The 25,958-nt window shown below is 31.7% G+C and overlaps 1 protein-coding gene and 1 long non-coding RNA gene across 4 annotated transcripts in view; one reads left to right on the top strand and one right to left on the bottom strand.

The window, feature by feature from the left end:
• Positions 1-19,713, bottom strand: part of LOC142326542 (pancreatic lipase-related protein 2-like) — a 115,863-nt gene extending 96,150 nt beyond the window's left edge. Inside the window, exon 1 of the mRNA XM_075369122.1 lies at positions 19,290-19,713. Coding sequence (XP_075225237.1) covers positions 19,290-19,317 — 28 coding nt within the window. The 5' untranslated portion in view covers positions 19,318-19,713. The remainder of the gene's footprint in view (positions 1-19,289) is intronic.
• Positions 1-25,958, top strand: part of LOC142326544 (uncharacterized) — a 227,598-nt gene that overhangs the window by 39,811 nt on the left and 161,829 nt on the right. The window lies entirely within an intron of this gene.

Raw genomic sequence — 25,958 nt, forward strand, 5'->3', positions numbered from 1 at the left:
GGGCTAATTTATATATTTCTGAAAGGTTGACCGTTACGAGCAAAACCATGAGTTTGACCTTCGAATGGACAGGATAAATAAGAAAATTGGTCAGGAATTACGAACTGATTGGCTAAGAGAAATAAGTTTGTCTTTAATTCCGCCTTTAACATTTTGTTTCTGTGTGATGCAGTAATAGAAAACATTAGAAAAAAAATTTACTGAATTTCTATGCTATAACTCTGAATGAATTATGTATTGATTTTTCATAAAATTTTCCGTTTTAAAATAGTATACAGCTGTTTACGCTATTCTAGCGTAAAGTTTCCGTTATTTTCTACGAATTCCAAGCTAGGGTGGGTCTCGTTGTCTTATAACAGGAATGTTAAATTTCACTTTGTTCCGAATTTTTGTGTTTCTCAAATCTACCTGTTTCTATTATTTGTTCTTGTGTTCGACCCTCCCTCCGTCATCCTTAGTGACCGCGTCCATTCTTCTATCGAATTATTTTTGTCTACCCTTTTTCATACACCCGTTATTTTTTCGTCCCCTTACTAATACATGCACGCATCTCTTGTCTTTTACACATACTCTCTCATGTACACTACCTCGATCTGGTTTCCCACTTTTTCTTTCGCCATCTTTTCGACAGAGTAGATCGAACATCTCACCAGTGCAGTCGCCTATGGCCATACTCTCCTGCAAACTTTGTGGTAATATTCTCATTCAAGCAGAATCTCAAAACTCGTCACTACACATCTGAGATTCTACGCATCATTCTACCACCAAACCACATCACACCTCTGTATTCCTGATACACCCGTACGGACTACGCCCAGGATTACATATGTATTCATCTGTACTTGCTTTTACGAGTTCATCTCTTGCTAATATTTGTGTGTGATACAGGCAAGTGCAAATTATTCATATTAAACGTTTATGTTATCCTTGTTCATGTGTAGCCCATTTTATGGGTTATTAAATGCAAACTATCGTTCTCATCAAATCTACTTTTAATTTAAACATTACTTCAGAATTATAAAACTTATGTGCGATATATTTCATATATTATTATTGATAACTATTATTATATTTCGTGTTGTTCATCAAAAGTTCGTGTTCAAACGTCAGTTACTCAGAGTAAATTACCTTTACTTGAAAGGTTTATTGATAAACAATAAGTGATAAATGATAATGAGGCAATAAATGATAATTTAATCTAATTTAACTTGTTAATCGCCGAGATTAATTCGTATCTATTCATGCACTGAATTCATATTCTCTTAAATTAATCTAAAGAAAATTACTCCGGATATGAAGTTATGTTTTTGTGCTTCTTTGTAACTTAATACTTTCAAGAAAACTTACTATTAGAATAAATTCTATTTATATTATTATTTATTTTAATGTGATTATATTGTGATTTAACGCTTTCTATACTGAAATTATTGTAAACAACCCTCTTATTTTCCGGCTCTGTTACACTGTGTATTTATAAAGGTTTATTCATGTATTTTTGTATTTAACAGCATTATTCATTTGTTAATTCAGCTGATATATTAAGTAGTATTAAGTCATGGTAATTTCATAATTTCCTGTTATGTTTTAAGATTATAATTATAACATAAATTCATTTGGTACACTTTCAATAAAGTCCAATTTCTTTTGGCAAATACTAGCTGTGTGTTTTTTGTTAACTTTACCCAACAACAGCTTTAGTTCACTACCATCAGCACTTCCTTGGTAGAAATCAGTATGTGATGTCCGGTGTCTTTGTAAACAGACTTACAAAACTTACGCAGTAAGATTAAATATAATACCGGCTAACAAGTTCATAATCAATTACTATATATCATTTCCTGTTTATCCTTTATTTTAATTTACACATTTTAAATCCGATTTCATTATTTTTTTCAATTTACTGAATTCAATACAAAATGAACGAGGTCGTCTGTTATTCATAGAACTTTAAATATTAAGGACGTGATGATAACATACAGGAAACTAGGTGTAAGGCTAATGGTAACCTTACTAAGAAGAATAAGTCCTTTTTTATATACGGTAGAACAAAAACCATTTCCTTGGAATAGCTTTCCTTGCGTGAAAAAAAAGACGAGCCCTGCCAAAAAAAATGTGTGGAAAATTATCAGGGTGGGTAGAATTGCAATTGGTTCAAATCGGTTGGCTACTGGGGGAATACAAGCTGAAATGAAAGTCAAGAATCAGTGATTTCTGTAAATATCAAAAAAATTATTAATAGCATTATGTAACTGTGACGGTTACAAGAGAAATTTATTTAAAAAATAACTTGGCGTTATTCATTTATATATGACGTTAATTTAAAATTTAAATATAACAATGTTTTTTTAGTTACATTTTTTTTATTAAAAAAATGGTATAATTTAAAATGTGTGATATTAAGGATTACTTAAGTTATTAGTAAGAATTAAATAAAATATGTTTTAAGATACAGTAAAAGTTTCATCGCAAATATTCAACTGTGTTAAAATGAGTTCGTACTTAGTGTTTATGTGGAATCGATAAGTTGTGTTATGTCTTATTGTAAACTGTTTTTTATGGTCGTTAAATACCAAGACGGAAACATATCATGACTTTTAACTAAAGTAACAACTTATGTTAACGTGACTTTACTGCTTTAGAAAGTTTTCATGGACTATTTGTATTCTTGTTTAAAACCGAACCGTACTTATCCATCGTAGAAGTTTGTAAATTTATGTGCTATTTACATTGTTCACTTCTGGAAGATTCTTTGATGGTTATTTTCTTTGTGTGCGAACGATTTTTTTAATATAATTAATATTATAGATTTTTTTTTTATTTTTACATTTCTTCCATTTTCATTCATTTTAAAATGTGTACGTTATAATCTGTTCAACTAGTGAGCAATAAGCGGTCTCCACTATTCAAATGAGATGAGGATATATATGACGTGTAAATGAGGTGTAGCTTTGTACAGACTGAAGCCGACCATTCTTAAGACGGATGGTTAATTGAACCCCAACCACCAAAGTACACGCGTATCCACCGACTAGTATCTTAAAATCTGTATATAAACAACAAAATTTTATTTGGATTTGAACCTCAGAACCTTCGATTTCGAAAATCAGCTGTTACACAAATGATTTTCTGCAATGATTTAACTACTAGACCGGTGGACTTTTTGTAATATAAATAATTGTTTTTATAATTAAAAAACAATTAGTTTAACTAGTCATGCATCAAAAATCTTCACTAGAATTTTATACAGCAGAATTGAGAGGAGAGTGGAAGAAGTGTTAGGAGAAGACCAATTTGGTTTCAGGAAAAGTATAGGGACAAGGGAAGCAATTTTAGGCCTCAGATTAATAGTAGAAGGAAGATTAAAGAAAAACAAACCAACATACTTGGCGTTTATAGACCTAGAAAAGGCTTTCGATAACGTAGACTGGAATAAAATGTTCAGCATTTTAAAAAAATTAGGGTTCAAATACAGAGATAGAAGAACAATTGCTAACATGTACAGGAACCAAACAGCAACAATAACAATTGAAGAACATAAGAAAGAAGCCCTAATAAGAAAGGGAGTCCGACAAGGATGTTCTCAATCCCCGTTACTTTTTAATCTTTACATAGAACTAGCAGTTAATGATGTTAAAGAACAATTTAGATTCGGAGTAACAGTACAAGGTGAAAAGATAAAGATGCTACGATTTGCTGACGATATAGTAATTCTAGCCGAGAGTAAAAAGGATTTAGAAGAAACAATGAACGGCATAGATGAAGTCGTACGCAAGAACTATCGCGTGAAAATAAACAAGAACAAAACAAAAGTAATGAAATGTAGTAGAAATAACAAAGATGGACCGCTGAATGTGAAAATAGGAGGAGAAAACGTTATGGAGGTAGAAGAATTTTGTTATTTGGGAAGTAAAATTACTAAAGATGGACGAAGCAGGAGCGATATAAAATGCCGAATAGCACAAGCTAAACGAGCCTTCAGTAAGAAATATAATTTGTTTACATCAAAAATTAATTTATATCTCAGGAAAAGATTTTTGAAAGTGTATGTTTGGAGTGTCGCTTTATATGGAAGTGAAACTTGGACAATCGGAGTATCCGAGAAGAAAAGATTAGAAGCTTTTGAAATGCGGTGCTATAGGAGAATGTTAAAAATCAGACGGGTGGATAAAGTGACAAATGAAGAGGTATTGCGGCAAATAGATGAAGAAAGAAGCATTTGGAAAAATATAGTTAAAAGAAGAGACAGACTTATAGGCCACATACTAAGGCATCCTGGAATAGTCGCTTTAATATTGGAAGGACAGGTAGAAGGGAAAAATTGTGTAGGCAGGCCACGTTTGGAGTATGTAAAACAAATTGTTGGGGATCTAGGATGTAGAGGGTATACTGAAATGAAACGACTAGCACTAGATAGGGAATCTTGGAGAGCTGCATCAAACCAGTCAAATGACTGAAGACAAAAAAAAAAAAAATAATTAAAAACTAATTGAAATTTTTTTCAACGATACTTTAATTTTTATTTTAAAATGACTTCAAAAATTGAAAAGAACATGATTCGACCTGCATGTTTTTTGACGGAAAACATTTTTAAAATCATACTGAAACATACGGGTACCAGAAGGGAAATTTGTAGCGTAACGAAAAGGTCTATATCGTCCTGCCTTAATAACTCTCTAACTATTAATCTCAGAGTCGTAAATGCGGTGACATTTTATAACTTACACGGTGAGCTCGCCGATACGACTTTGAGTTTGCGTCACTGGTAATTGGGTTGGCGGGGAGGGGCACAGCGCAGATCGGCCAAAACTGGCGCTCTCGCTCATTTCCATTCAGTGTAGCTCACGACTTAGACGTGATATCGCAGTGATTCGTGTGTTTGTGTTTATAGTTTTTCGAAGTAGATCGATTTAAGTAATAATAATATGTATTTTGAACGATATTTATGTGTAAAAAATTAAAGTAAACGTGTAAGAAATTATAAAAATTCAATACGTCAGCCTCGGCCCGAGCAAAATCCAGCCGGAAATATAAATTATGCATATTTTGGAAAGGGGAGGTTATGGACCACGCAAAGGCACCCCAATGTCCGGTGCCGAGCGAGCAAGATTGTTTCGGAAGCATCGGAAAGCTGGCACGGCGCGCTCAGTGAACGACACCGACGGCGCGAGCACCTCTACCGCTGCTTATTATGCCTTTTGTTTCTTACTTTTCATATCACAGACCGATGTTGAACAAAATTGTCGTCGAATATTAATCGAAATAAATATCGTGTAACATTTAGCGTATGTTTCATGTTAAAATTAAATTTATTACGCAGTCAATGTCTCGTTTTTATTTCGATCCGATACACTAAAAGTGATTCGCTAACATACAGACCGACCAGTTTATCTGTAGAGTTGGCCGAATGAAGGAACTAAAATTTTCAAATGGAGACTTTCAGGTTTATTAAAAAAAAATACGATGGTAGCTCTCCCATTTAACTCTACAGATAAGTTTGTCGGTCTGCAGCTCGGAGGACCTTCATCCAAGTTCTCTAACGTTTCAAGTTAAACCAACGGCCGTGCGCCCTGACACAGCCCCTCCCGATTTTTTCCATTGTATTTTCGATTCTTATTTCTTACCATACATAATATTATTTTAGATGATTATCTTAACTTTTTTAACTTCTAACATAAATGGAAAAATTGTTTTTAAACGAAAAATTATTTTATCTTTTTAACCTTAAAGACATTTATTTTAAAAATGGAACCGATTTGGAGATATGGACAACTTTGGATTACTAAAAACAGCAGAAACGTCGAGATAGTACAGCGATTCCAAAATAAATTACTGAGGAGAATCACAGAGGCGCCTAAGTTCGTAAGAGACAGTGAAATACACTAATATCTGGATTTACCGTATATTCGAAAAGAGACAGCCATTCGGTACTAAATGCAAATTGCGACTAAACAACCACGTGAACTATTTAATTATTAATCTTTTAGACAATGGTGAAGACGTTAGAAGCCTAAAACGACTCCACGTGTTGGACCGTGGTGACCTTACGTGATTTAAACTGTAACTGCGTCAACTTGTGTTACCGATCATTATTTAACTCCATTCAATTTTAGTTATTATTCTTTCATTATTAATTATAGTTTTATTTTCATTCTTTTTTATAATTTCTTATAATTCTTATTGTTTTGCGTTGAAGTACTTATGGAACCTACTTTGTGCGTGTACTAACATTAAATGTTCGGTATAGGAATATTAGTAAGTAATTTTTTAGGAGCTTAGATGAAAGTCTCTCTGCTTGCGATTGTACCGGATCATATTAATTATGGTTTCTTTAATACTCTAGCCGGTTGTAAATTTTATTTTCAGACAAAAAATAAATTATTTGCTACTTATTTAGTTTTATTTTATTAAAGTGTAGTGATATTTAGCCTACTGTCGTTATGAAAAAAAAATTTCATTCGATGATTCAAGAAAATTGTTTGATAAACTTAATATAAAAAAACAATATATATATTCCTGGACTTTAGAGAGCCTTAGAAGTTGTCTCTTTAATTTTTCTTTGCGCCTCTTTTTCTGATTCTTTTTTTCATAATGATGAAGTTAGTAGTCTTTTGCGTTTCTTACAATCAGCTTTTTTTCATATGGGTAGCGGTTTTTTTGTTGTTCTCTCCATATTTTAAATAAAAATAAAACAAATTTAAATAAAATTATAATTACTTAAAAACGGATAAGTAAAAATAAAATACTTTTTCAGTTTTTATGTTCAGAAGTCATACTAGATTAAGGTTTAATCAATTTTTGGTAATTTTTTAGTTGACGTTGTTTTCCAAAGGATTAAATTTAAAAAAAAGTTGAAAAATGGTTTAATTTTTTGTTTGATTTTAGGTCTCTTTTATTATTTCCTTTTTTTCCTAAGGTTGATTTCTATAACTTTTATCTTACTTAAATTAATTTATCGCTTGTAACTACGTATTAAAAGGTGGAATAATTAACTTAACTTGAAGTTAATCCTATAACAAGTTAAGCTTTAACTTGTTGGTTTTAGTTGTCACATTTTACTTTACGGTTTAATCTTGATTAATTGCTGATAATAAATACATATTTTATACAATAGGCTACAACTAAACCGGTGTAAAATATTTTATTTTTTATTTTGTGAACTTATTTTTCTCTGAATAAAATATACAACTGCGTAAATACATTTTTCTTCAGAACAAAAAAATTGTTTTCTTAACAACATTTTTCTTTCCTAAAGAGCTGTTAGCACGAAGACGTTTCAAAAATACGCTAAAACTTGTTTGATGAAACACTAACCATAATTTAATTTAAGATTAAAAAAGTATTAAATACCACACGCTATATAATTTTTCAACAGTACCAATTAATTGATAAATGAAATTTAACTACTACTGACTGCCCTTCCGAATTAAATCTAAGAATAGATTTTTCAGCCACTTCCCATTAACCAACTGACTGAAACATTTGAATATAGGTTAGCTTCTGGAGATAATATGATAGTCATTATTGACTCCAATTAATTGATCATTAATAAAATTATAATACAGGGTCTTCATAAGAGAATGGTGGGGTTTTGAACTTGGATTAAATGAAAACAAAAATACTTACAGTTGATATTATTTATTTACAAAATTTTTTATCTCAAACAGTTTTTCTAGATAACTAATAAGTTTCAATATGTGCATTAGTTCCTCGACAAATGTCCAATCGATATTCAGTTTCTGCTCATACCCGAATTAACATATCGTCTGTTATGGCTATAATCATTAATCCTTTCTGTTTACACCATTCTAGCGTAAAGTTTCCGTTATTTTATACGAATTCCAAGCTAGGGTGGGTCTCGTTGTCTTATTACAGGAATGTTAAACTTCCCTTTGTTCCGAATTTTTGTGTTTGTCAATTCTAACTGTTTCTATTATTTGTTCTTGTGTTCCACCATTCCTCCGACAGCCTTAGTGACCGCGTCCATTCTTCTATCGAGTTATTTCTGACTACCCTTTTCATACACCCGTTATTTTTTCGTCCCCTTACTAATACATACACACACTCTCCTGTCCACTACCTGGATCTGGTTACCCCCGTTTTCTTTCGCCATCTTTTCGGCAGAGTAGATCCAACATTTCACCAGTGCAGTCGCCTATGGCCATACTCTCCTGCAAACTTTGTGGTAATATTCTCATTCAAGCAGAATCTCAAAACTCGTCACTACACATCTGAGATTCTACGCATCATTCTACCACCAAACCACATCACACCTCTGTATTCCTGATACACCAGTGCGGACTACGCCCAGGATTACATATGTATTCATCTGTACTTGTTTTTACGAGTTCATCTCTTGCTAATATTTGTGTGTGATACAGACAAGTGCAAATTATTCATTATTATTCATATTAAACGTTTATGTTATCCTTGTTCATGTGTAGCGCATTTTATGGGTTATTAAATGCAAACTATCGTTCTTATCAAATCTACTTTTAATTTAAACACTACTTCAGAATTATAAAACTTATGTGCGATATATTTCATATATTATTATTGATAACTATTATTATATTTCGTGTTGTTCATCAAAAGTTCGTGTTCAAACGTCAGTTACTCAGAGCAACTTACCTTTACTTCAAAGGTTTATTGCAATCAACTCTATCATTTAATCTAATTCAACTTGTTAATCGCCGAGATTAATTCTTATCTATTCATGTACTGAATTCATATTCTCTTAAATTAATCTAAAGAGAATTACTCCGGATATGAAGTTATGTTTTTGTGCTTCTTTGTAACTTAATACTTTCAAGAAAACTTACTATTAGAATAAATTCTATTTATATTATTATTTATTTTAATGTGATTATATTGTGATTTAACGCCTTCTATACTGAAATTATTGTAAACAACCCTCTTATTTTCCGGCTCTGTTACACTGTGTATTTATAAAGGTTTATTCATGTATTTTTGTATTTAACAGCATTATTCATTTGTTAATTCAGCTGATATATTAAGTAGTATTAAGTCATGCTAATTTCATAATTTCCTGTTATGTTTTAAGATTATAATTATAACATAAATTCATTTGGTACTCTTTCAATAAAGTCCAATTTCTTTTGGCAAATACTAGCTGTGTGTTTTTTGTTAACTTTACCCAACACTTTCCTTTAAGAGATGTAGGTCGCATATCTTTTGCGAATAAACAATGTTTTTTTTTATAAACTTCACAAGAAAAATCGCAAGGTGTCAGGTCTGGACTGCTTGGAGACCAGGTTATATATATCTTTGCCGGCCTATCCATCGATGTCCAAATTTTCCTTTCAAAGTCTTGCCGACGAATTCATTACAAAGCGGGGGTGCGTGCACCATCTTGTTGGATATGAATCCGTTGTATGTTTTTGAGTTCATCTAGCCGAATAAATTGTTTAACACATCGAGATAAAAATTTCCATTAATAGTCTTTTCAGCGAAAAAAAAGATCCGATTACACACATGATTTTTCATCACACCAAACCAAACATTAACTTTAGGCGTGTTGCGTCGTTTTTCAAAAATTAGTTGTGGGTTTTGAGATCCCCATATTCGTGGATGCTATCTGTTAACATACCCATTAATATGGAATGTATTAGCTTCATCCGTAAAAATGATACCGTTTAAAATTGATTCGTTTTCGTTAATTTTGTGGAAAATGTCAATAGTAAAATTGAAACTGTTTTTTCATCAGGTTTCAATTCTTGTAGTAGCTGGGTTTTATATACATGTAATTTCAATATTTAGTGTAAAACTTGGTGAATTGTTGTTTTCGGAATATCTAACTTGAGGCTTCGACGAGAGATGGATTTGTTAGACCTTTGATTACAGATTGTCTAATTCGTTCAACAGTTTCTTCTGGTATTTGCGGTCTGCCGATTGATTTTTCCTTTAGAACAAATCTAATTTCTTCGAACCGTTTGAACCAACGTCGTAGATCATTTTTATGCAGTGGCTCTTTTCCATATTCACATCGGACTAAAATTACGGACTTTAGTTCGCCTGCCACAAGACACACTTTGATTTTTCTTGAACAGTGAACATAATAACGAATTAAACACGCCTCAGCCGCAATACGAAAACCGGTGTGGTGGTTTGAACTGCTGTTCCACAAACTTTTGGGTTGGAGGCTATCAGGGCTACCAACATAACCTCTCAAAATTTCCCTACTACCTCGATCTGAATTACAGAAACTCCGCCAGAGTCTTCTTTTATGAAGACTGTATAATAATTTGTTATATGAACTGCGCAGTAACAAGAAAAAAATCTTTATTACACTGGAAGTGTAATGTCATAAGATCACATGTTTATAATGGTTAAAACAAGTTTCATTTTATTTATTTAGATTATATATTGTAAAAAAATATATTTTAATATATATATATATTAAAATAATTTTTTACAAAGCATACTCCTTCATTAATTTATAAATGTATTAAAATATAACCCTACGTATTCTGTAAAACTAAAAATTAATTAATGAAAATATACATTTTTTTAAAAACAATGAACTCAACAAAATAATTAAATTAAATTAATTATGATTTTTTTTTTGTCTTCAGTCATTTGACTGGTTTGATGCAGCTCTCCAAGATTCCCTATCTAGTGCTAGTCGTTTCATTTCAGTATACCCTCTACATCCTAGATCCCCAACAATTTGTTTTACATACTCCAAACGTGGCCTGCCTACACAATTTTTTCCTTCTACCTGTCCTTCCAATATTAAAGCGACTATTCCAGGATGCCATAGTATGTGGTCTATAAGTCTGTCTCTTCTTTTAACTATATTTTTCCAAACGCTTCTTTCTTCATCTATTTGCCGCAATACCTCTTCATTTGTCACTTTATCCACCCATCTGATTTTTAACATTCTCCTATAGCACCACATTTCAAAAGCTTCTAATCTTTTCTTCTCAGATACTCCGATCGTCCAAGTTTCACTTCCATATAAAGCGACACTCCAAACATACACTTTCAAAAATCTTTTCCTGAGATTTAAATTAATTTTTGATGTAAACAAATTATATTTCTTACTGAAGGCTCGTTTAGCTTGTGCTATTCGGCATTTTATATCGCTCCTGCTTCGTCCATCTTTAGTAATTTTACTTCCCAAATAACAAAATTCTTCTACCTCCATAATCTTTTCTCCTCCTATTTTCACATTCAGCGGTCCATCTTTGTTATTTCTACTACATTTCATTACTTTTGTTTTGTTCTTGTTTATTTTCATGCGATAGTTCTTGCGTAGGACTTCATCTATGCCGTTCATTGTTTCTTCTAAATCCTTTTTACTCTCGGCTAGAATTACTATATCATCAGCAAATCGTAGCATCTATATCTTTTCACCTTGTACTGTTACTCCGAATCTAAATTGTTCTTTAACATCATTAACTGCTAGTTCCATGTAAAGATTAAAAAGTAACGGAGATAGGGAACATCCTTGTCGGACTCCCTTTCTTTTTAGGGCTTCTTTCTTATGTTCTTCAATTGTTATTGTTGCTGTTTGGTTCCTGTACATGTTAGCAATTGTTCTTCTATCTCAGTATTTGAACCCTAATTTTTTTAAAATGCTGAACATTTTATTCCAATCTACGTTATCGAAAGCCTTTTCTAGGTCTATAAACGCCAAGTATGTCGGTTTGTTTTTCTTTAATCTTCCTTCTACTATTAATCTGAGGCCTAAAATTGCTTCCCTATACTTTTCCTGAAACCAAATTGGTGTTCTCCTAACACTTCTTCCACTCTCCTCTCAATTCTTCTGTATAAAATTCTAGTTAAGATTTAAGTAATTATGATTAGTTAATCTAAATAAACATGAACAATTTTTTTTAATTTTCTTTTTTTTTTACCCATCAAAATAATATTGTTCTTATTCGATTAAAAATAAAGGTGTCGTAGTGTGCTGATCAACACATTTGGTTTTAATGGTTCAACAAATATCTTTACAAAAATGTATTTGAATACACTTACAATTCAATAAAAAAAAAAGTAATACTTCTCACTATTTATAACGATGCGATGTATTGTTCACGGTTACATAAAAGCTAAGTAATCCCGCTTTAAGCTTATTAATTTGATGACTAAAAAAAATATATTTTCTTCTTTTCTTAATTTTTTATGTATTTTAATCAAAATATTTATTTTAAACTTTTTGTTCATTTATAAATTATATTCTTTAATTCCTCTATTAATTTTTGCTCTAAAAGGGAACAAGGAAACTTACATAATCTTTAAGATTTATAAAAATAATAGATTTATAAATAGCTTCTTTTATGATATGAATAAACATTTCAAAACTATTACAGCTTATTGTTTTCTTTAATAAATTAAAATTATGAAGAGTCAATTGGAAACCAATTTCCTATTAAATTTTTTTATTATACCTTACGTGTTTTTGAAAGTGGTAGTAGTAGTTTGTGTTTTGTCTTACGTTTTATAATATGGTCGCTTTAAATCATTGTAGTTACTGCAGGAAAATATAATTAAACCTTTTAAATATGATAACACATGTAGGTATACAACTGCGAAAATGAATATAAACTTTTACCTTAGTATATCTTTGCGCATAAATACAATTTCTGGACAATCTAAAAAAACTTTTCTTTTTTTAATTTAAAATAAATGTACTTCCGCGTTTATTCGTTATTCGTCTGTTTATTTCTTCATATCTACATATATATGTCTCTCTCTCTCTCACACACACTCTCTCTCTCTCTCTCACACACACTCTCTCTCTCTCTCTCTCTCTCGGTATGTGTATGTGTGTGTGCGCGCGCGCGCGTGTGTGTGTAAAAGTAATGGTAATAATACTAAATCAATTCTAAACGTGATGATATTTTATAGAAACATAATTCAGATATTACTTTTTGTTCAAAACTTAATGAATGAAACATTTTAACCTCCTCAGGAGAAAAAAAACAAATTAGAAAGGAAAAAGAAATATAATTGGAATTTCTTTTATTATACGGATATAATATTATATAAAACGTTTTTTTAGTTGAATAATAACCCTTGTTATTGTCTTAGACTGATAAAAATGCACTGTGTAGTTTCAAATTTTGCTTTATAAGAATAGGTTTTAGCATTTTCTGTGATATAGTTTTTTTGGTGTGGCAATTATGCTTGGTTTTGAGTTCAGTTAGCAAGAACAAATAAATCGAGCGTTAACCCCTTGTACTATTAAAAAAATAATTTTTGTCAGGCAAGATGAATTTAAATAATATATATACGTATTTTATCATTTTAACGGGGTTATTTTCATAACACACGTCTGAAAAAAGGGTCTTAAATTTAATTGTTGATGATGCAGTCTAGCAGAAGGTCTGAAGGACAGTAAATGAAGGGTGTAATACTTACAATCAATTTAGTAAATAAGCTTTTGTTAATTTGAAATGAAAATCCTTCTTGGCGGTCTTTTCTTAAAGATTTTCTTTGGAAGGATTTATTTGAGTATTATATTTAAAGGGATATAAATTATAATGAATACAGTTTAAAATACTTCAGTTTAAAATACTACAGTTTTAAGATATTTTTTTATTTCCAATTGAAGAATTTTTTTTTAAATGTTACAATTTATCGTCGTTCATCATTTATCATTTAACTAAAATTTAGTTTGTAAAATAAAAATTATTTTTTTTAGATTATTTAACTGAGAATCCTTACTACAGCTATACGTAAGAAAGAATAATAATTTAGGTATATATGAACGAGTAAAATATTGACTTTTAAAAACAGAAAAATTTGTTATTCAAATAATTTTATATTATAATATCATAATTATAATTTCATATTATTTATTTAAATAGGCTAATTTGAGAATGACATTTTAGATTAATATTAGCAGTAATAATTTCTAAAACATTTTTCTACTTTGATAAATTTCTATATTACGCAGCAGTTTATGCGAAAAAAAGTTAGGATGTCCAATTTTTACTAATTTAATTAAAGATACAAAACCGAAATATTTTATTAACTAATTACAAATCTTTGTTTTAAGGAAGAATTTAATTTCCAAAATTAAAAAAAAAAAATAAAAACTGTAGAAAGGAAAAAAGTTTTCTTTGTACTTTTAAATATTGAATGAACATAAATATGAGTAGGTATTTAATTTTTAAATGTTGCTTAGAAATATTGAAAAAAATGTTTTCATTAATTAGTACAAATGAAGGTCTAGGTATCGTACGTTGTCCGAATGAGGAATATGAACTCTACACTCTTCAAGTTTAAGTTTATGAGCTTAACACTCATGAAAACCATCTGACTATTAATCTATTGGAAAACTGAAGATGTGAAACGATTGAAAATGTTGCATGTATTGGATCTTGAGACTGTTGTGCGGTAAATAGTATCCTTTTTATCATTGTTTTATTGTTGTGTTGACCATTTATCCTTTTTTTTCTCTTGACTTATCTGCGCTTCTGTTGGTTTATTTGTACTTTGTATGCATTGTTAGTTAGTTACATTTTATTCGTTGTACTTTTAATTATATTATTTTTTGTTAAGAGTTTTTGTTAAGAGTCTCAGAAGAATTGAGAGGAGAGTGGAGGAAGTGTTAGGAGAAGACCAATTTGGTTTCAGGAAAAGTATAAGGGACAAGGGAAGCAATTTTAGGCCCCAGATTAATAGTAGAAGGAAGATTAAAGAAAAACAAACCGACATACTTGGCGTTTATAGACCTAGAAAAGGCATTCGATAACGTAGACTGGAATAAAATGTTCAGCATTTAAAAAAAATTAGGGTTCAAATACAGAGATAGAAGAACAATTGCTAAAATTTACAGGAACCAAACTGCAACAGTAACAATTGAAGAACATAAGAAAGAAGCCGTAATAAGAAAAGGAGTCCGACAAGGATGTTCCCTATCTCCGTTACTTTTTAATCTTTACATGGAACTAGCAGTTAATGATGTTAAAGAACAATTTAGATTCGTAGTAACAGTACAAGGTGAAAAGATAAAGATGCTACGATTTGCTGATGATATAGTAATTCTAGCCGGGAGTAAAAAGGATTTAGAAGAAACAATGAACGGCATAGATGAAGTCCTACGCAAAAACTATCGCATGAAAATAAACAAGAACAAAACAAAAGTAATGAAATGTAGTAGAAATAACAAAGATGGACTAGAAAGGTCCATCTTGTTGATGAATTTTTTTTTTTTGTCTTCAGTCATTTGACTGGTTTGATGCAGCTCTCCAAGATTCCCTATCTAGTGCTAGTCGTTTCATTTCAGTATACCCTCTACATCCTACATCCCTAACAATTTGTTTTACATATTCTTCATCTATTTGCCGCAATACTTCTTCATTTGTCACTTTATCCACCCATCTGATTTTTAACGTTCTCCTATAGCACCAGATATCAAAAGCTTCTAATCTTTTCTTCTCAGATACTCCGATCGTCCAAGTTTCACTTCCATATAAAGCGACACTCCAAAAATACACTTTCAAAAATCTTTTCCTGACATTTAAATTAATTTTTGATGTAAACCTATTATATTTCTTACTGAAGGCTCGTTTAGCTTGTGCTATTCGGCATTTTATATCGCTCCTGCTTCGTCCATCTTTAGTAATTCTACTTCCCAAATAAGAAAATTCTTCTACCTCCATAATTTCTTCTTATTTTTACATTCAGTGATCCATCTTCGTTATTTCTACTACATTTCATTACTTTCGTTTTGTTCTTGTTTATTTTCATGCGGTAGTTCTTGCTTAGGACTTCATCCATGCCGTTAATTATTTTTCTAAATCATTTTACTCTTGGCTAGAATTACTATATCATCAGCAAATCGTACCATATTTATGTTTTCACCTTGTACTGTTACTCCGTATCTAAATTGTTCTTTAACATCATTAACTAATTATTTATTAACTTTTATTCATTAACTAATTTTAATTGTTATAACTGAATTATTATTTATCGTAAAACTTCTTTTACAATTACAGGTTAATAATTATTAATAAATCAATATATTTCAATTAAAAAAAATGGAGATGAAGTTTGATTCGAACCGATGTGTCTTCTCCTTCTAAGATCCAAATATCTCATTAATTAAAATTTTATTTAGCTATAACCCTGGAACCAATGAAAATAAGGACCACTTTATGATACATTGTTGAAAAGCTCTCAATGAGGGCTTATTACTACAGTTAAGAAAAAGTCCTAAAAGACTTTTTTGAACACTTTTAGTTCAGTCGATTGCAATCAAAAGGAGAGGTGCACAATTAGATGTTACAACAGTCCTAAAACCAAAATTTCGACAATCTATTGCTAATCGTTTTTGAATTGTGCGAGATATATAAACGTACAGACGTCACATCAGTAGTCAAAATGGATTCAGGGATGGTCAAAATGGATATTAACGTTGAAATCTGAAAACCGAAATTTTTACTTCCTTTAATTCGTACAAGGAAGTAAAATTTGTGTTGAAAAATGTATTCTTTTATGCTACTGTGATTAACAAACATATTTATTGTAATTTATGATATTTATAAATGCGATTTAAAAAGTGTTAAACATTCTGACTTCGAACATGTAATATACATACATATATATAATATCTATACGTATAATAAAATGATATTAGTTCCCTGTGCGCGCATCAATGAAGAACTACTGGTCAGATTTTAAAATAACTTTATAGATTTGTATCTTAGAGGGTTGGTCATTATCTCCGATTAGCAGTACCATGATATTCCTAATGAGGGTTAAGATTAATAAAAGATATTCATTAAAGAAAAAAAAATCGTTTTATTTCATTGTATTTCTGTTAAAAAAATTTCTGAGTTCAGATTTATATACTTTTAAATATTTTATTATTGCAATTAGCTTAGATTAGCACATTTAGCGAAATTTTATGGGTTTTGATTGTTTATTTTGACTGTCGATCGATACTGGACTGTCAAAAGTTCAAAAAATATGCCTTCAAAAAACAGAAGTAACCTTTCATATTCGAAATCTTCTAAAAAATGAGAGTATCTCAATCCTTTGAGAGCGCTAAGCTCAAACTCGAGCTGCAATAAATTTGCAGTTGCAGTTAAATTCCTCGCGAGTTCATACTGATATCATTGTAGAGCTACCGTGGTCACATAAGGATGGAAATGGTTTTAGCTATAATGTACAGATTAAGTACGCTGATCATGGACGTATTAGCACCATGACAGAAGTGCGTTCGTATTACAGGAAGGGCGAAGAAAAGCGAGTCCTGACCGACTGGTATATATATTTTATAATCTTTTTATCATGTGGTGTTATTCGTTCAATTGAAATATATCTATAAATGCATATCTGATCGTAATAATAAATTAAGACTATAATTTTACTTTAGTTATAACAAAAAAAAAAAAAAAAAAATTAACTGTTCTCAATTAATTTTTTTTTAATCATCAAACTTTTTTCGGAACCCCCGTTAGGTATTGCTTCAAAGGATGAGATGAGTGATTTGTAGCGTATGTGAAAATGCTATGTCTGACCGAGATCGAACCCGGGACTTCCGGATGAAAAACCGAGACGATACCATTCGCGCTACGGAGGCCGGGAATCGTCGAACCTTACTCATAACTAAGTGTATAGGTTTCAATAATTATTTCTTTACTCTGCAGAAGAAATAAAATGTTCCTTAATAACTTCCTTCCTGATAACGTAGGTGGTAAATATATTTTTAATAAAAACTTACATGGTTTCTGATGGAACATTTAAATATACCAGTATTTTTATTTGTTTGACATTGTCACTACTTAGTAATGATAATTATAGCAAAGATTATTAATCATTAATCGTTAATTATTAACCATTATTATTATATATCATTATAATACAGTCTGATTTAATTGTATTATTTACAGTATTTTCAACAAAAAATAAAACAAAAAAATATTTAGAAAAAATTTGAGGTTAAAAAAATATCATTCAAACAGTTTTAACTAACGTTCTATAGAAGTTTCTTATTGTAATTTTTCTCTGTTAATTTTCTTACTTTTTTGAGGACGTAGGTTTCTTGCGTTGGGAATTTCTTGCACGGCTTTTTTCATACCCATTTTAGTGGTGAACGCGTCTTCCCAATTCAGCTGATTTTGGAAGTCGATAGTTCCAGCGTTCAAGTCCTGGTAAAGCCGGTTACTTTTATACGGATTTGAATACTAGATCGTGGATACCGGTGTTCTTTGGTGGTTGGGTTTCAATTAACCACACATCTCAGGAATGGTCGACCTGAGACTGACAAGACTGCACTTTACTCACCCTCATACATATTATCCTTATTCATTCTCTGAACTAATACCTGAACGGTAATTCTCGGAAACTAAACAGGAAGAAGAAAGAAAATTCTCTTTTTTCATAAGACTTTCTTCTTTTTTTGCTTCGAAGACCTACTTCTAAATTTTAAATAGAAATAATGTTAAAAAACTAAAATAAAGTAAATTTAAAATACCCAACAAAAAATAAAACGTAATATATTATTTAATTATTTAGTATTTCACTTTTAAGTGTCACTAAGTTAATAATATTTTCTTTTTAATTTAACATTAACTAGAAAAAATTAATAATGAATTATCAATTTAATAAAACGATTTCGATTTTAATAAAACGATTTAACAATTTTTTGTAAAACGATTTCTATTGTATTTTTTAAATATTAAACGTGATCAAAAATTAAATTATAAATAGATACTGGTTTAAAAGGTTTAAATCTCACGTTTTCTTAAAACAAAATATTTAGTTAATATTTAGTTTTATTTATATATATATCATACACGTGATAAGTTGTCAAGAATTTTTAGTATTTCATTTAACAGAAAAGTAATTTTACAAAAAAATATATTGAAGCTAATTATTTTTTTTTATATTCAGGTTACTGTAGAAGGTAACTGTTATTTAACATTTTAAAAATTAGTTCGAATTTATCTGTTTTTATTAATTTTTTTTGTGTAGCGGCTTAAATTTTTTCTTTAGAGTAGTAATTATTAAATTACAAAATCTTTTTACTTAAATTTTTTAATATTATAATAACTTTAGCGATAAGAAAAATAATATGAAATGTAATTTAATTTGATTCTAATCTTTATTAGCATGAATTGATTAAAAAGTATTAAAAATAATAACATAAATTTTATTTTACATAAAAATTAATATATATATATATATATATATATATATATATAGTTTAAAAAAAAAAATATATATATATACATTTATACAAATCATCGTATTGTTAAACTTATATGTTGATTTAAAAAAAATTAATTAAGATTTAGGTATTTACTCACATATTAGTAATGATACAAATGAACTCATTTTAATTTAACTGTATTTTTATTTGACCACTTCCACCACACACACAAACAGCGATTTTTTTTTTTAAATTAAATTATAAATTTTATTTAATTAATCGAAGAATATCATTCCGTTTACTGTATTTTCTCATTCTCGTAATATAAAATTTTTGATTAATTAAGTTTATTCCCGTAATGATATAAACATTGTCTAGTGTCCACACCGGTACGATTCTGGTCGAATACTGATATCACCTGACTGGCTGGTGGTAAGTAACAGACGTGCGTACTCACGTGTCACGAACAAGAGTCGTCTACGTAATAACTGTTTACGTACAGTATGACCTAGGTTCACTGTTAAACAGAGAGTGTACTATGGTCGATCGTTTATTACTGCGGTAAAAACTTGCCACTTTAACTTACTTAATACAATAACTTATGACAAAACCATTTAATGTTATTAGTTTTAGTAGGATAGAGAGCGTTGCTAGCAATTCATTCGTTTAAAATGAACAACCGTTCCGTTGCAGCTGTTTTTATTACAGTATAACTAACGGACCTGTTTGGTTTGTAAGCTATACGTTTTGTAATCTCGTTCATTTACATAAAATTTGTATTTTTTTTTACAAAAATTAATCTTTTACCTTTTATTAATTTTATTTTTGTAAGACGGGGTTTTTTAAGATATTGACGTTTTATGACCCCCATTAAAAAAAAACAGCATTAAAAACGTACGTGGAAACGTATGATATATTGGTATCTTTTGCTTTATGTATTCAAACTGGATAGACCGATTTGGGTGAAATTTGATCCGATGATTTATCTATACACGGGTCATTGGATCTCATCTCATGGGTACCGTATCTCAAAATTCTACTCGTAGGGAAGATACAATTTTTCACGTAATTTAATAACCCTTAGATAACTAAGATTTTTTTTTTATGATGTCTTGTTTTATTCAAACTTTCACAGAGGAGTGTAGCCAAAAAGATTTTTTGTTATTTCTGTAATTAAAGTCACATTCTCTAAATACTTTATGTTAACTGTTATTATAACATCCAACCATGAAGTTTTCATTTCTGATGATTATATATATATATTTAATCATAAATGTAAATTTATATACTATTATATAAAGAGGAACAGGGTTTTTATTTATTCGGAACAAACAAAAACCTATTCAATCAATCGCAACCAAATTGCCATAACTGAGAAGGTTTTTTGATATATTTCATCTCGAAAAATTTCTAAAATATATATATATGTAGTAGTGGAGATTTGCCGGTTGAAGTACAAACTTTAATGAATTGAATTATTGTACTGCGAACTGTATGAGTTTCTATGACTGTGTAAGCTGGATTTTAATTAAATGATTCGAATCAATCGAATGAGCAATATTACAAAAATAATAGAATTAAATTTACGATAAATAAAATAATATTATATAAAATTAAAAAAAAAATCCTGTTTAACAATAATGGGCTTCCCGTGGGGACTGCGTGTGAGGTTAGAGTGATGAAGTATGCTAGCACCTCGTGGGAAACCTACCGGATTCGTCTAGTGTTACGCACAAATCAGCTGATTTGGAAGTCAAGAGTTCCAGAGTTCAAGACCTAGTAACTTCAGTTATTTTTGTACGGATTTGAATACTAAATCGTGGATACCGGTGTTCTTTGGTGGTTGGGTTTCAATTAACCACATATCTCAGGAATGGTCGACCTGAGACTGTACAAGACTACACTTCATTTACACTCATACATATCATCCTTATTCGTCCTCCAAAGTAATACCTGAACGGTAATTCCCAGAGGCTAAACAGCAAAAAGAAAAGAAGCACCTCGTGAGAGGCTAGACCGATCATTACCATTAACTTGTAACAAACGGGGTGCCCTAACCTACCGGGTTGGTCTAGTGGTGAACACGTCTTCTCAAATCAGCTGATTTTGGAGTCGAGAGTTATAGCGTTCAATTTCTAGTAAAGTCAGATACTTTTATACGGATTTGAATACTAGATCGTGGATACCGGTGTTCTTTGGTGGTTAGGTTTCAATTAAGCACACATCTCAGGAATGGTCGACCTTTTTTTTCTTTTTTTTTTTCTCGGCTCCCCTGGGCCGGACCGACTTGTTGGTATTACGCCGCCCAGGGGAGTGTCTTTAAACTCAAATAGGCCTCCCCACCTACCGGCTATATACCGGCAAGGCAGGTCGGCCTACCGATTAGCTCTTTTTGAGAGTTCTTTATCAATATTGCCCCCTTGGGGACCCAAAAGGGCAATACTAATACACCACATTATTACACCACGCCAGACCCAGTTCGCCGCGACGCGGTACCGGGTCCATTCAGTGTGCTGTTGCCTGACTGTTACCCGTGGAGTCCTTGGTGGCTCATCAGTGCCAACACACCGCAGCATGCTGGACCTCACCAGCAAGGCTGTCCACCCAGTCCTATTCTAGCCAACACCTTGTCTTCTCTCGTCGGAGTATTTCTGTAGAACAACTTGTCTAACAAAACTAGCAAAATTATTCCAGTTTGACTCGCTTCTTAGCATGTAGTCTATTGTTGTCACTGGAGTTATACCTGTGAGTGCCTTACTATGTCTAAGTGTGTCCCACCTATTGCACTCAAAAAAGGTGTGCTCAGCATCATCTATCTCGTTGCAGTAGTTGCAAATTGGCTCTTCTCTCTTGCCTATTTTGTGCAGGTAGTTATTGAAGGAACCATGTCCTGTAAAAAACTGCGATAGGTGATGATCAACCTCACCAAATCTTCTCGACAACCACGGCTTGATGTTGGGGATGAGGGTTCTCGTCCATCGACCCACAGCTTCCTGCGACCATCTTTCCTGCCAGATATTATAAACGGCATCCCTGACCTCTTGTTCTGGCTTGCCTTGTGCTCTCTCCACCCTCTTTTTTGCGATTAGGTCAATAGGAGGTGTACCCGATAACACGCACAGGGCGGCATAGGACACTGTCCTGTATGCGGACACAACACCTAGGAGCACACACCTGTGCGTCCTCGCCAGTCTCTCTTTATTGCGATAGATCTCTTGATGGCGATAGAGCGCCACCAGGCCGGAACGGCATACATAAGCGAAGACACGACGGTGGTCGCCAGTAAACGGCGGTTTGAGGCCCGAGGGGCATTCTGCGATGACATAATGATGTTTAGGCTTTTTATCATCCTTTCTGCCTTGTTGCATACGTTGACTATGTGCTCGGTGTATCTACCGTTGAATGGTCGACCTGAGACTGTACAAGACTACACTTCATTTACATTCATACATATCATCCTCATTCGTCCTCCAAAGTAATACCTGATCGGTAATTCCTGGAGGCTAAACAGGAAAAAGAAAAAACGGGATGTTTTTTCGGCGCTGGTTTGGGAGGTGCAATGGAGTGCTCTTATAATCTCTCTGCAAAAACCTTCCGATTTTCAATAACAGATCACGGTTATTCGGAGATGTATATATATATATATATAAAGTTTGTCTGCTTGTTATCGCATCTTTTGTAATTTATTTTCTTTTTCAGGTTTCTGTAAAGCCTGAATACTACAATAATTATATATCGGTATTATTCTCACAACCAAGAGGATAACTTATACTGCGGGGTGAGGTCCTCTAGGTAGGTTGGAATGGCGACCGAAGAAAGCTCTGCGGGTAAATTGGGAATGGCGAGCGAAGCGAGCTCTGCGGCAATGGGGTAGACCCCTTGGTCCCGAGAGGCTCCGAGGAGCCCCCAAATTGGCTCCGGGATTCGCCTGGGCTGACCTTAGCTCCGAGGGTCCAGGTTCCAGCTTGACGGGCCGGCTAATACGTGTATATATAATATTATAATACAATACTGACGATAAACCGTCAATTATCGTATTAATCCAGTTTATGAAACCGAATTCTATGAGATTTTATTCAATGACTTCTGAATTTGGACGATTTTATTTTAGTTAAAATTTGGACGTGTCAAGGGAATAGGGAATAGCGTTCACCAAAAGATTGGTCCCACATCTCAAATTTTTTTTCATAATTCTTACTTGGATTGTTACATAATTTAAATGTTCCACTTAATTTTCTTCTAATTCCCGAGGTTTAAGCCCTTGTAATCGGAGCATAAATCTTTGCCAGCTTCTTTTTAAAAATAGTTATTTATCCTTAAATTTGTCAGAGTATTCGACATAATAAATCCCTTTATTGTTTAAATATTAAATTCTTCTCGAGTCGTTTTATTTATTTATATATATATATATATATATTTACACTAGTAATAAATTTATAAATTTCTTTATGTATTATTTCTGAGAAATACATTTTGTAGTATGTGAAAAATGAAAATGCTAAATCTAAATATGAAATCCTTTTATCAGAATATAGATTTTTTAGGTTATGTTTTTGGTTATCATGCAATAACGGCAGGAGCGACTTCAATAAAACGTGTATATTTGGACCAAATTACCCATAAAAAATTGTTGGTCGGGAAGGTTTTTATGAATTTTTAGTATCCTTAAAATTACTTAATAGTAAATAACAATTTACGCGTTACTAATATATATATATATATATATATATATATATATATATATATATATATATACTAGCGGACCCGACAGACGTTGTCCTGTTCAAACGTTGTAAATCCAAAAATTAAAAATTTTCAAATAAACTATCAATTGTTTGGACCGTTTTGATGAAAAAATATATATTAAAAAAAAATTATTTTTAAAATACTTGACGCCACTAAGCGTACAGTTATCACAACTCGACCTATCAATTGCGTGTGAGTGTATCTGTATACAATAAACTTAAACGTGTTGAGTACGAACTTAAAACTGTCTTAAATTGTAGCAAGAAAGAAAAAACTAAAATTATGAAATATATTTTTAATCTTAACAGGAATTTAATAGGAATAAAATTCGTTTTTTTTTATCTTAATGCGATTTGATGGACAATATTTTTAATTAATCCCTGAGAGGTATAAACGAACAAACTTGATGGTCTGTCAACCCTTGAACAAGAACATATAATTGGCCGTGCGAAAAGCACGGATTTTCTATATCCAACTCACAAATTAACATTGTTGTTTGGCCTTGTGACTTATTCATAGTCATTGAGAATGCCAAGCGAATTGGAAATTGCAAACGTTTGAATGGAATGGGCGAGTCTGAAGGGATCATTGGAATCCATGGTAGAAGAACAACTTCACCTTGAAACTTGCTTTAAAATGGTAGCTTCAAGAATATTGCTCGTGATTTTTTTTTAATGACCAATCGCGTGCTATTACATAGCTTTGGTGCATTCAAATTTCGAAGCAAAATGATCGGTGAACCGTTCTTCAATCGCAAGTTATGTGGTGTCATTCCAGTTAAATCCAGTGAATTCAAGAATTCAAAAGGATAGTTGACAACTTCCTCAGGATCAACAACAGTGTCGATCGATTTGAAAGTTATTTCATTGCCAGGCAATGACTGTTGTATTTTAAAATTAATATCGTCGACATCTATATTTTTTGCGGCGAAAATAGCTCGCTCACGTAGCCACGCATGATCATATCAATCATTTATTTTACTTTAACTTTTACGTAATCAGATACAAAAAATAACTAAAATTTGTCGGTTAACCTCAGAAGATTTTATAAAAAACTAAATAAGAATGGTCTGCGGTAAAATCGAGGAACAGTTAGATTGATTATACTAGTAAAAACTGAAATAAAACGAAGGCAGAGCTATCAGAATGAATAGTTTAGCAGTTGCTTTATGATCTTGGGCCAAGCCTTGCTACTACGATTGAGAGAATCTTAAATACTAGGATGAAATCTCCTCAGCAAGAAGAAGCAGTAAAACCCACGAAGATGCAGTCACCTGTGGCCGTTGTACATAAGGATATTAAGGAGATATCTGAAAAGTTCAAAAACACCAGTTTTTCGACCAGTCATACGGTGAAGGAAGGTGTACCAAGCGCGCAGAAGTAGTCTGAGCTAGTGCGATGTAGGTTCAAATTACAATAGAGAAGGCCTTGGATAAAGAAATTTTACAAAATTCAGCTATAGAAATTCCAAAAGGCTAGAGGGTTCCTTTGGAAAGGGCTAGTTTTCCAGCCACTCTAAAGATTTCATTAGGGGATGCATAAGTTTCGACTTTACAATGCTAACCTCTCCGTGTAGGTCGGTAGTGTTGCCGGCCGAAGAATCTTACTGATATCGGAGAAGGATGAAGATACCATCTCGGTAGGATCAAGATACCTACCGTGTCTGAGATGAAATCTCTGAAGATACCATCTTAGACACCCTGTCATCGTTGGTGGAAAAAAGAAATAAAAAGGGATGAGAAATGCTAGACGATTAACAAATGTGATATTTTTAATATAAATTTTCTACGTTTCTAATGTATTTTATTTTCAAGAATGTTTTTAATGATTTTTAATTTTTGTTATCGGGGGGGAGAAGGTCTTTTGACCCCTTTTTTTGTTAGGGAAAAGGGCTAATGACCAAAGTAGTCGATGCTCGTAACCCAAAGAAGAACTAATAATATTGTAATTTATTTTTGCTTACATGAGTATGATTTATCTCATTTATGCTTACGTATTGTTTATGTTTAGATACACATGTAAATAGGAATTAATTAACGTGAATTCTATTCTTATATTACGTGCGTTTTAAAAATTATGTT

This window comes from Lycorma delicatula, chromosome 6 (genome assembly GCF_047948215.1).
Source record: "Lycorma delicatula isolate Av1 chromosome 6, ASM4794821v1, whole genome shotgun sequence".
Taxonomy (NCBI): Eukaryota; Metazoa; Arthropoda; class Insecta; order Hemiptera; family Fulgoridae; genus Lycorma; species Lycorma delicatula.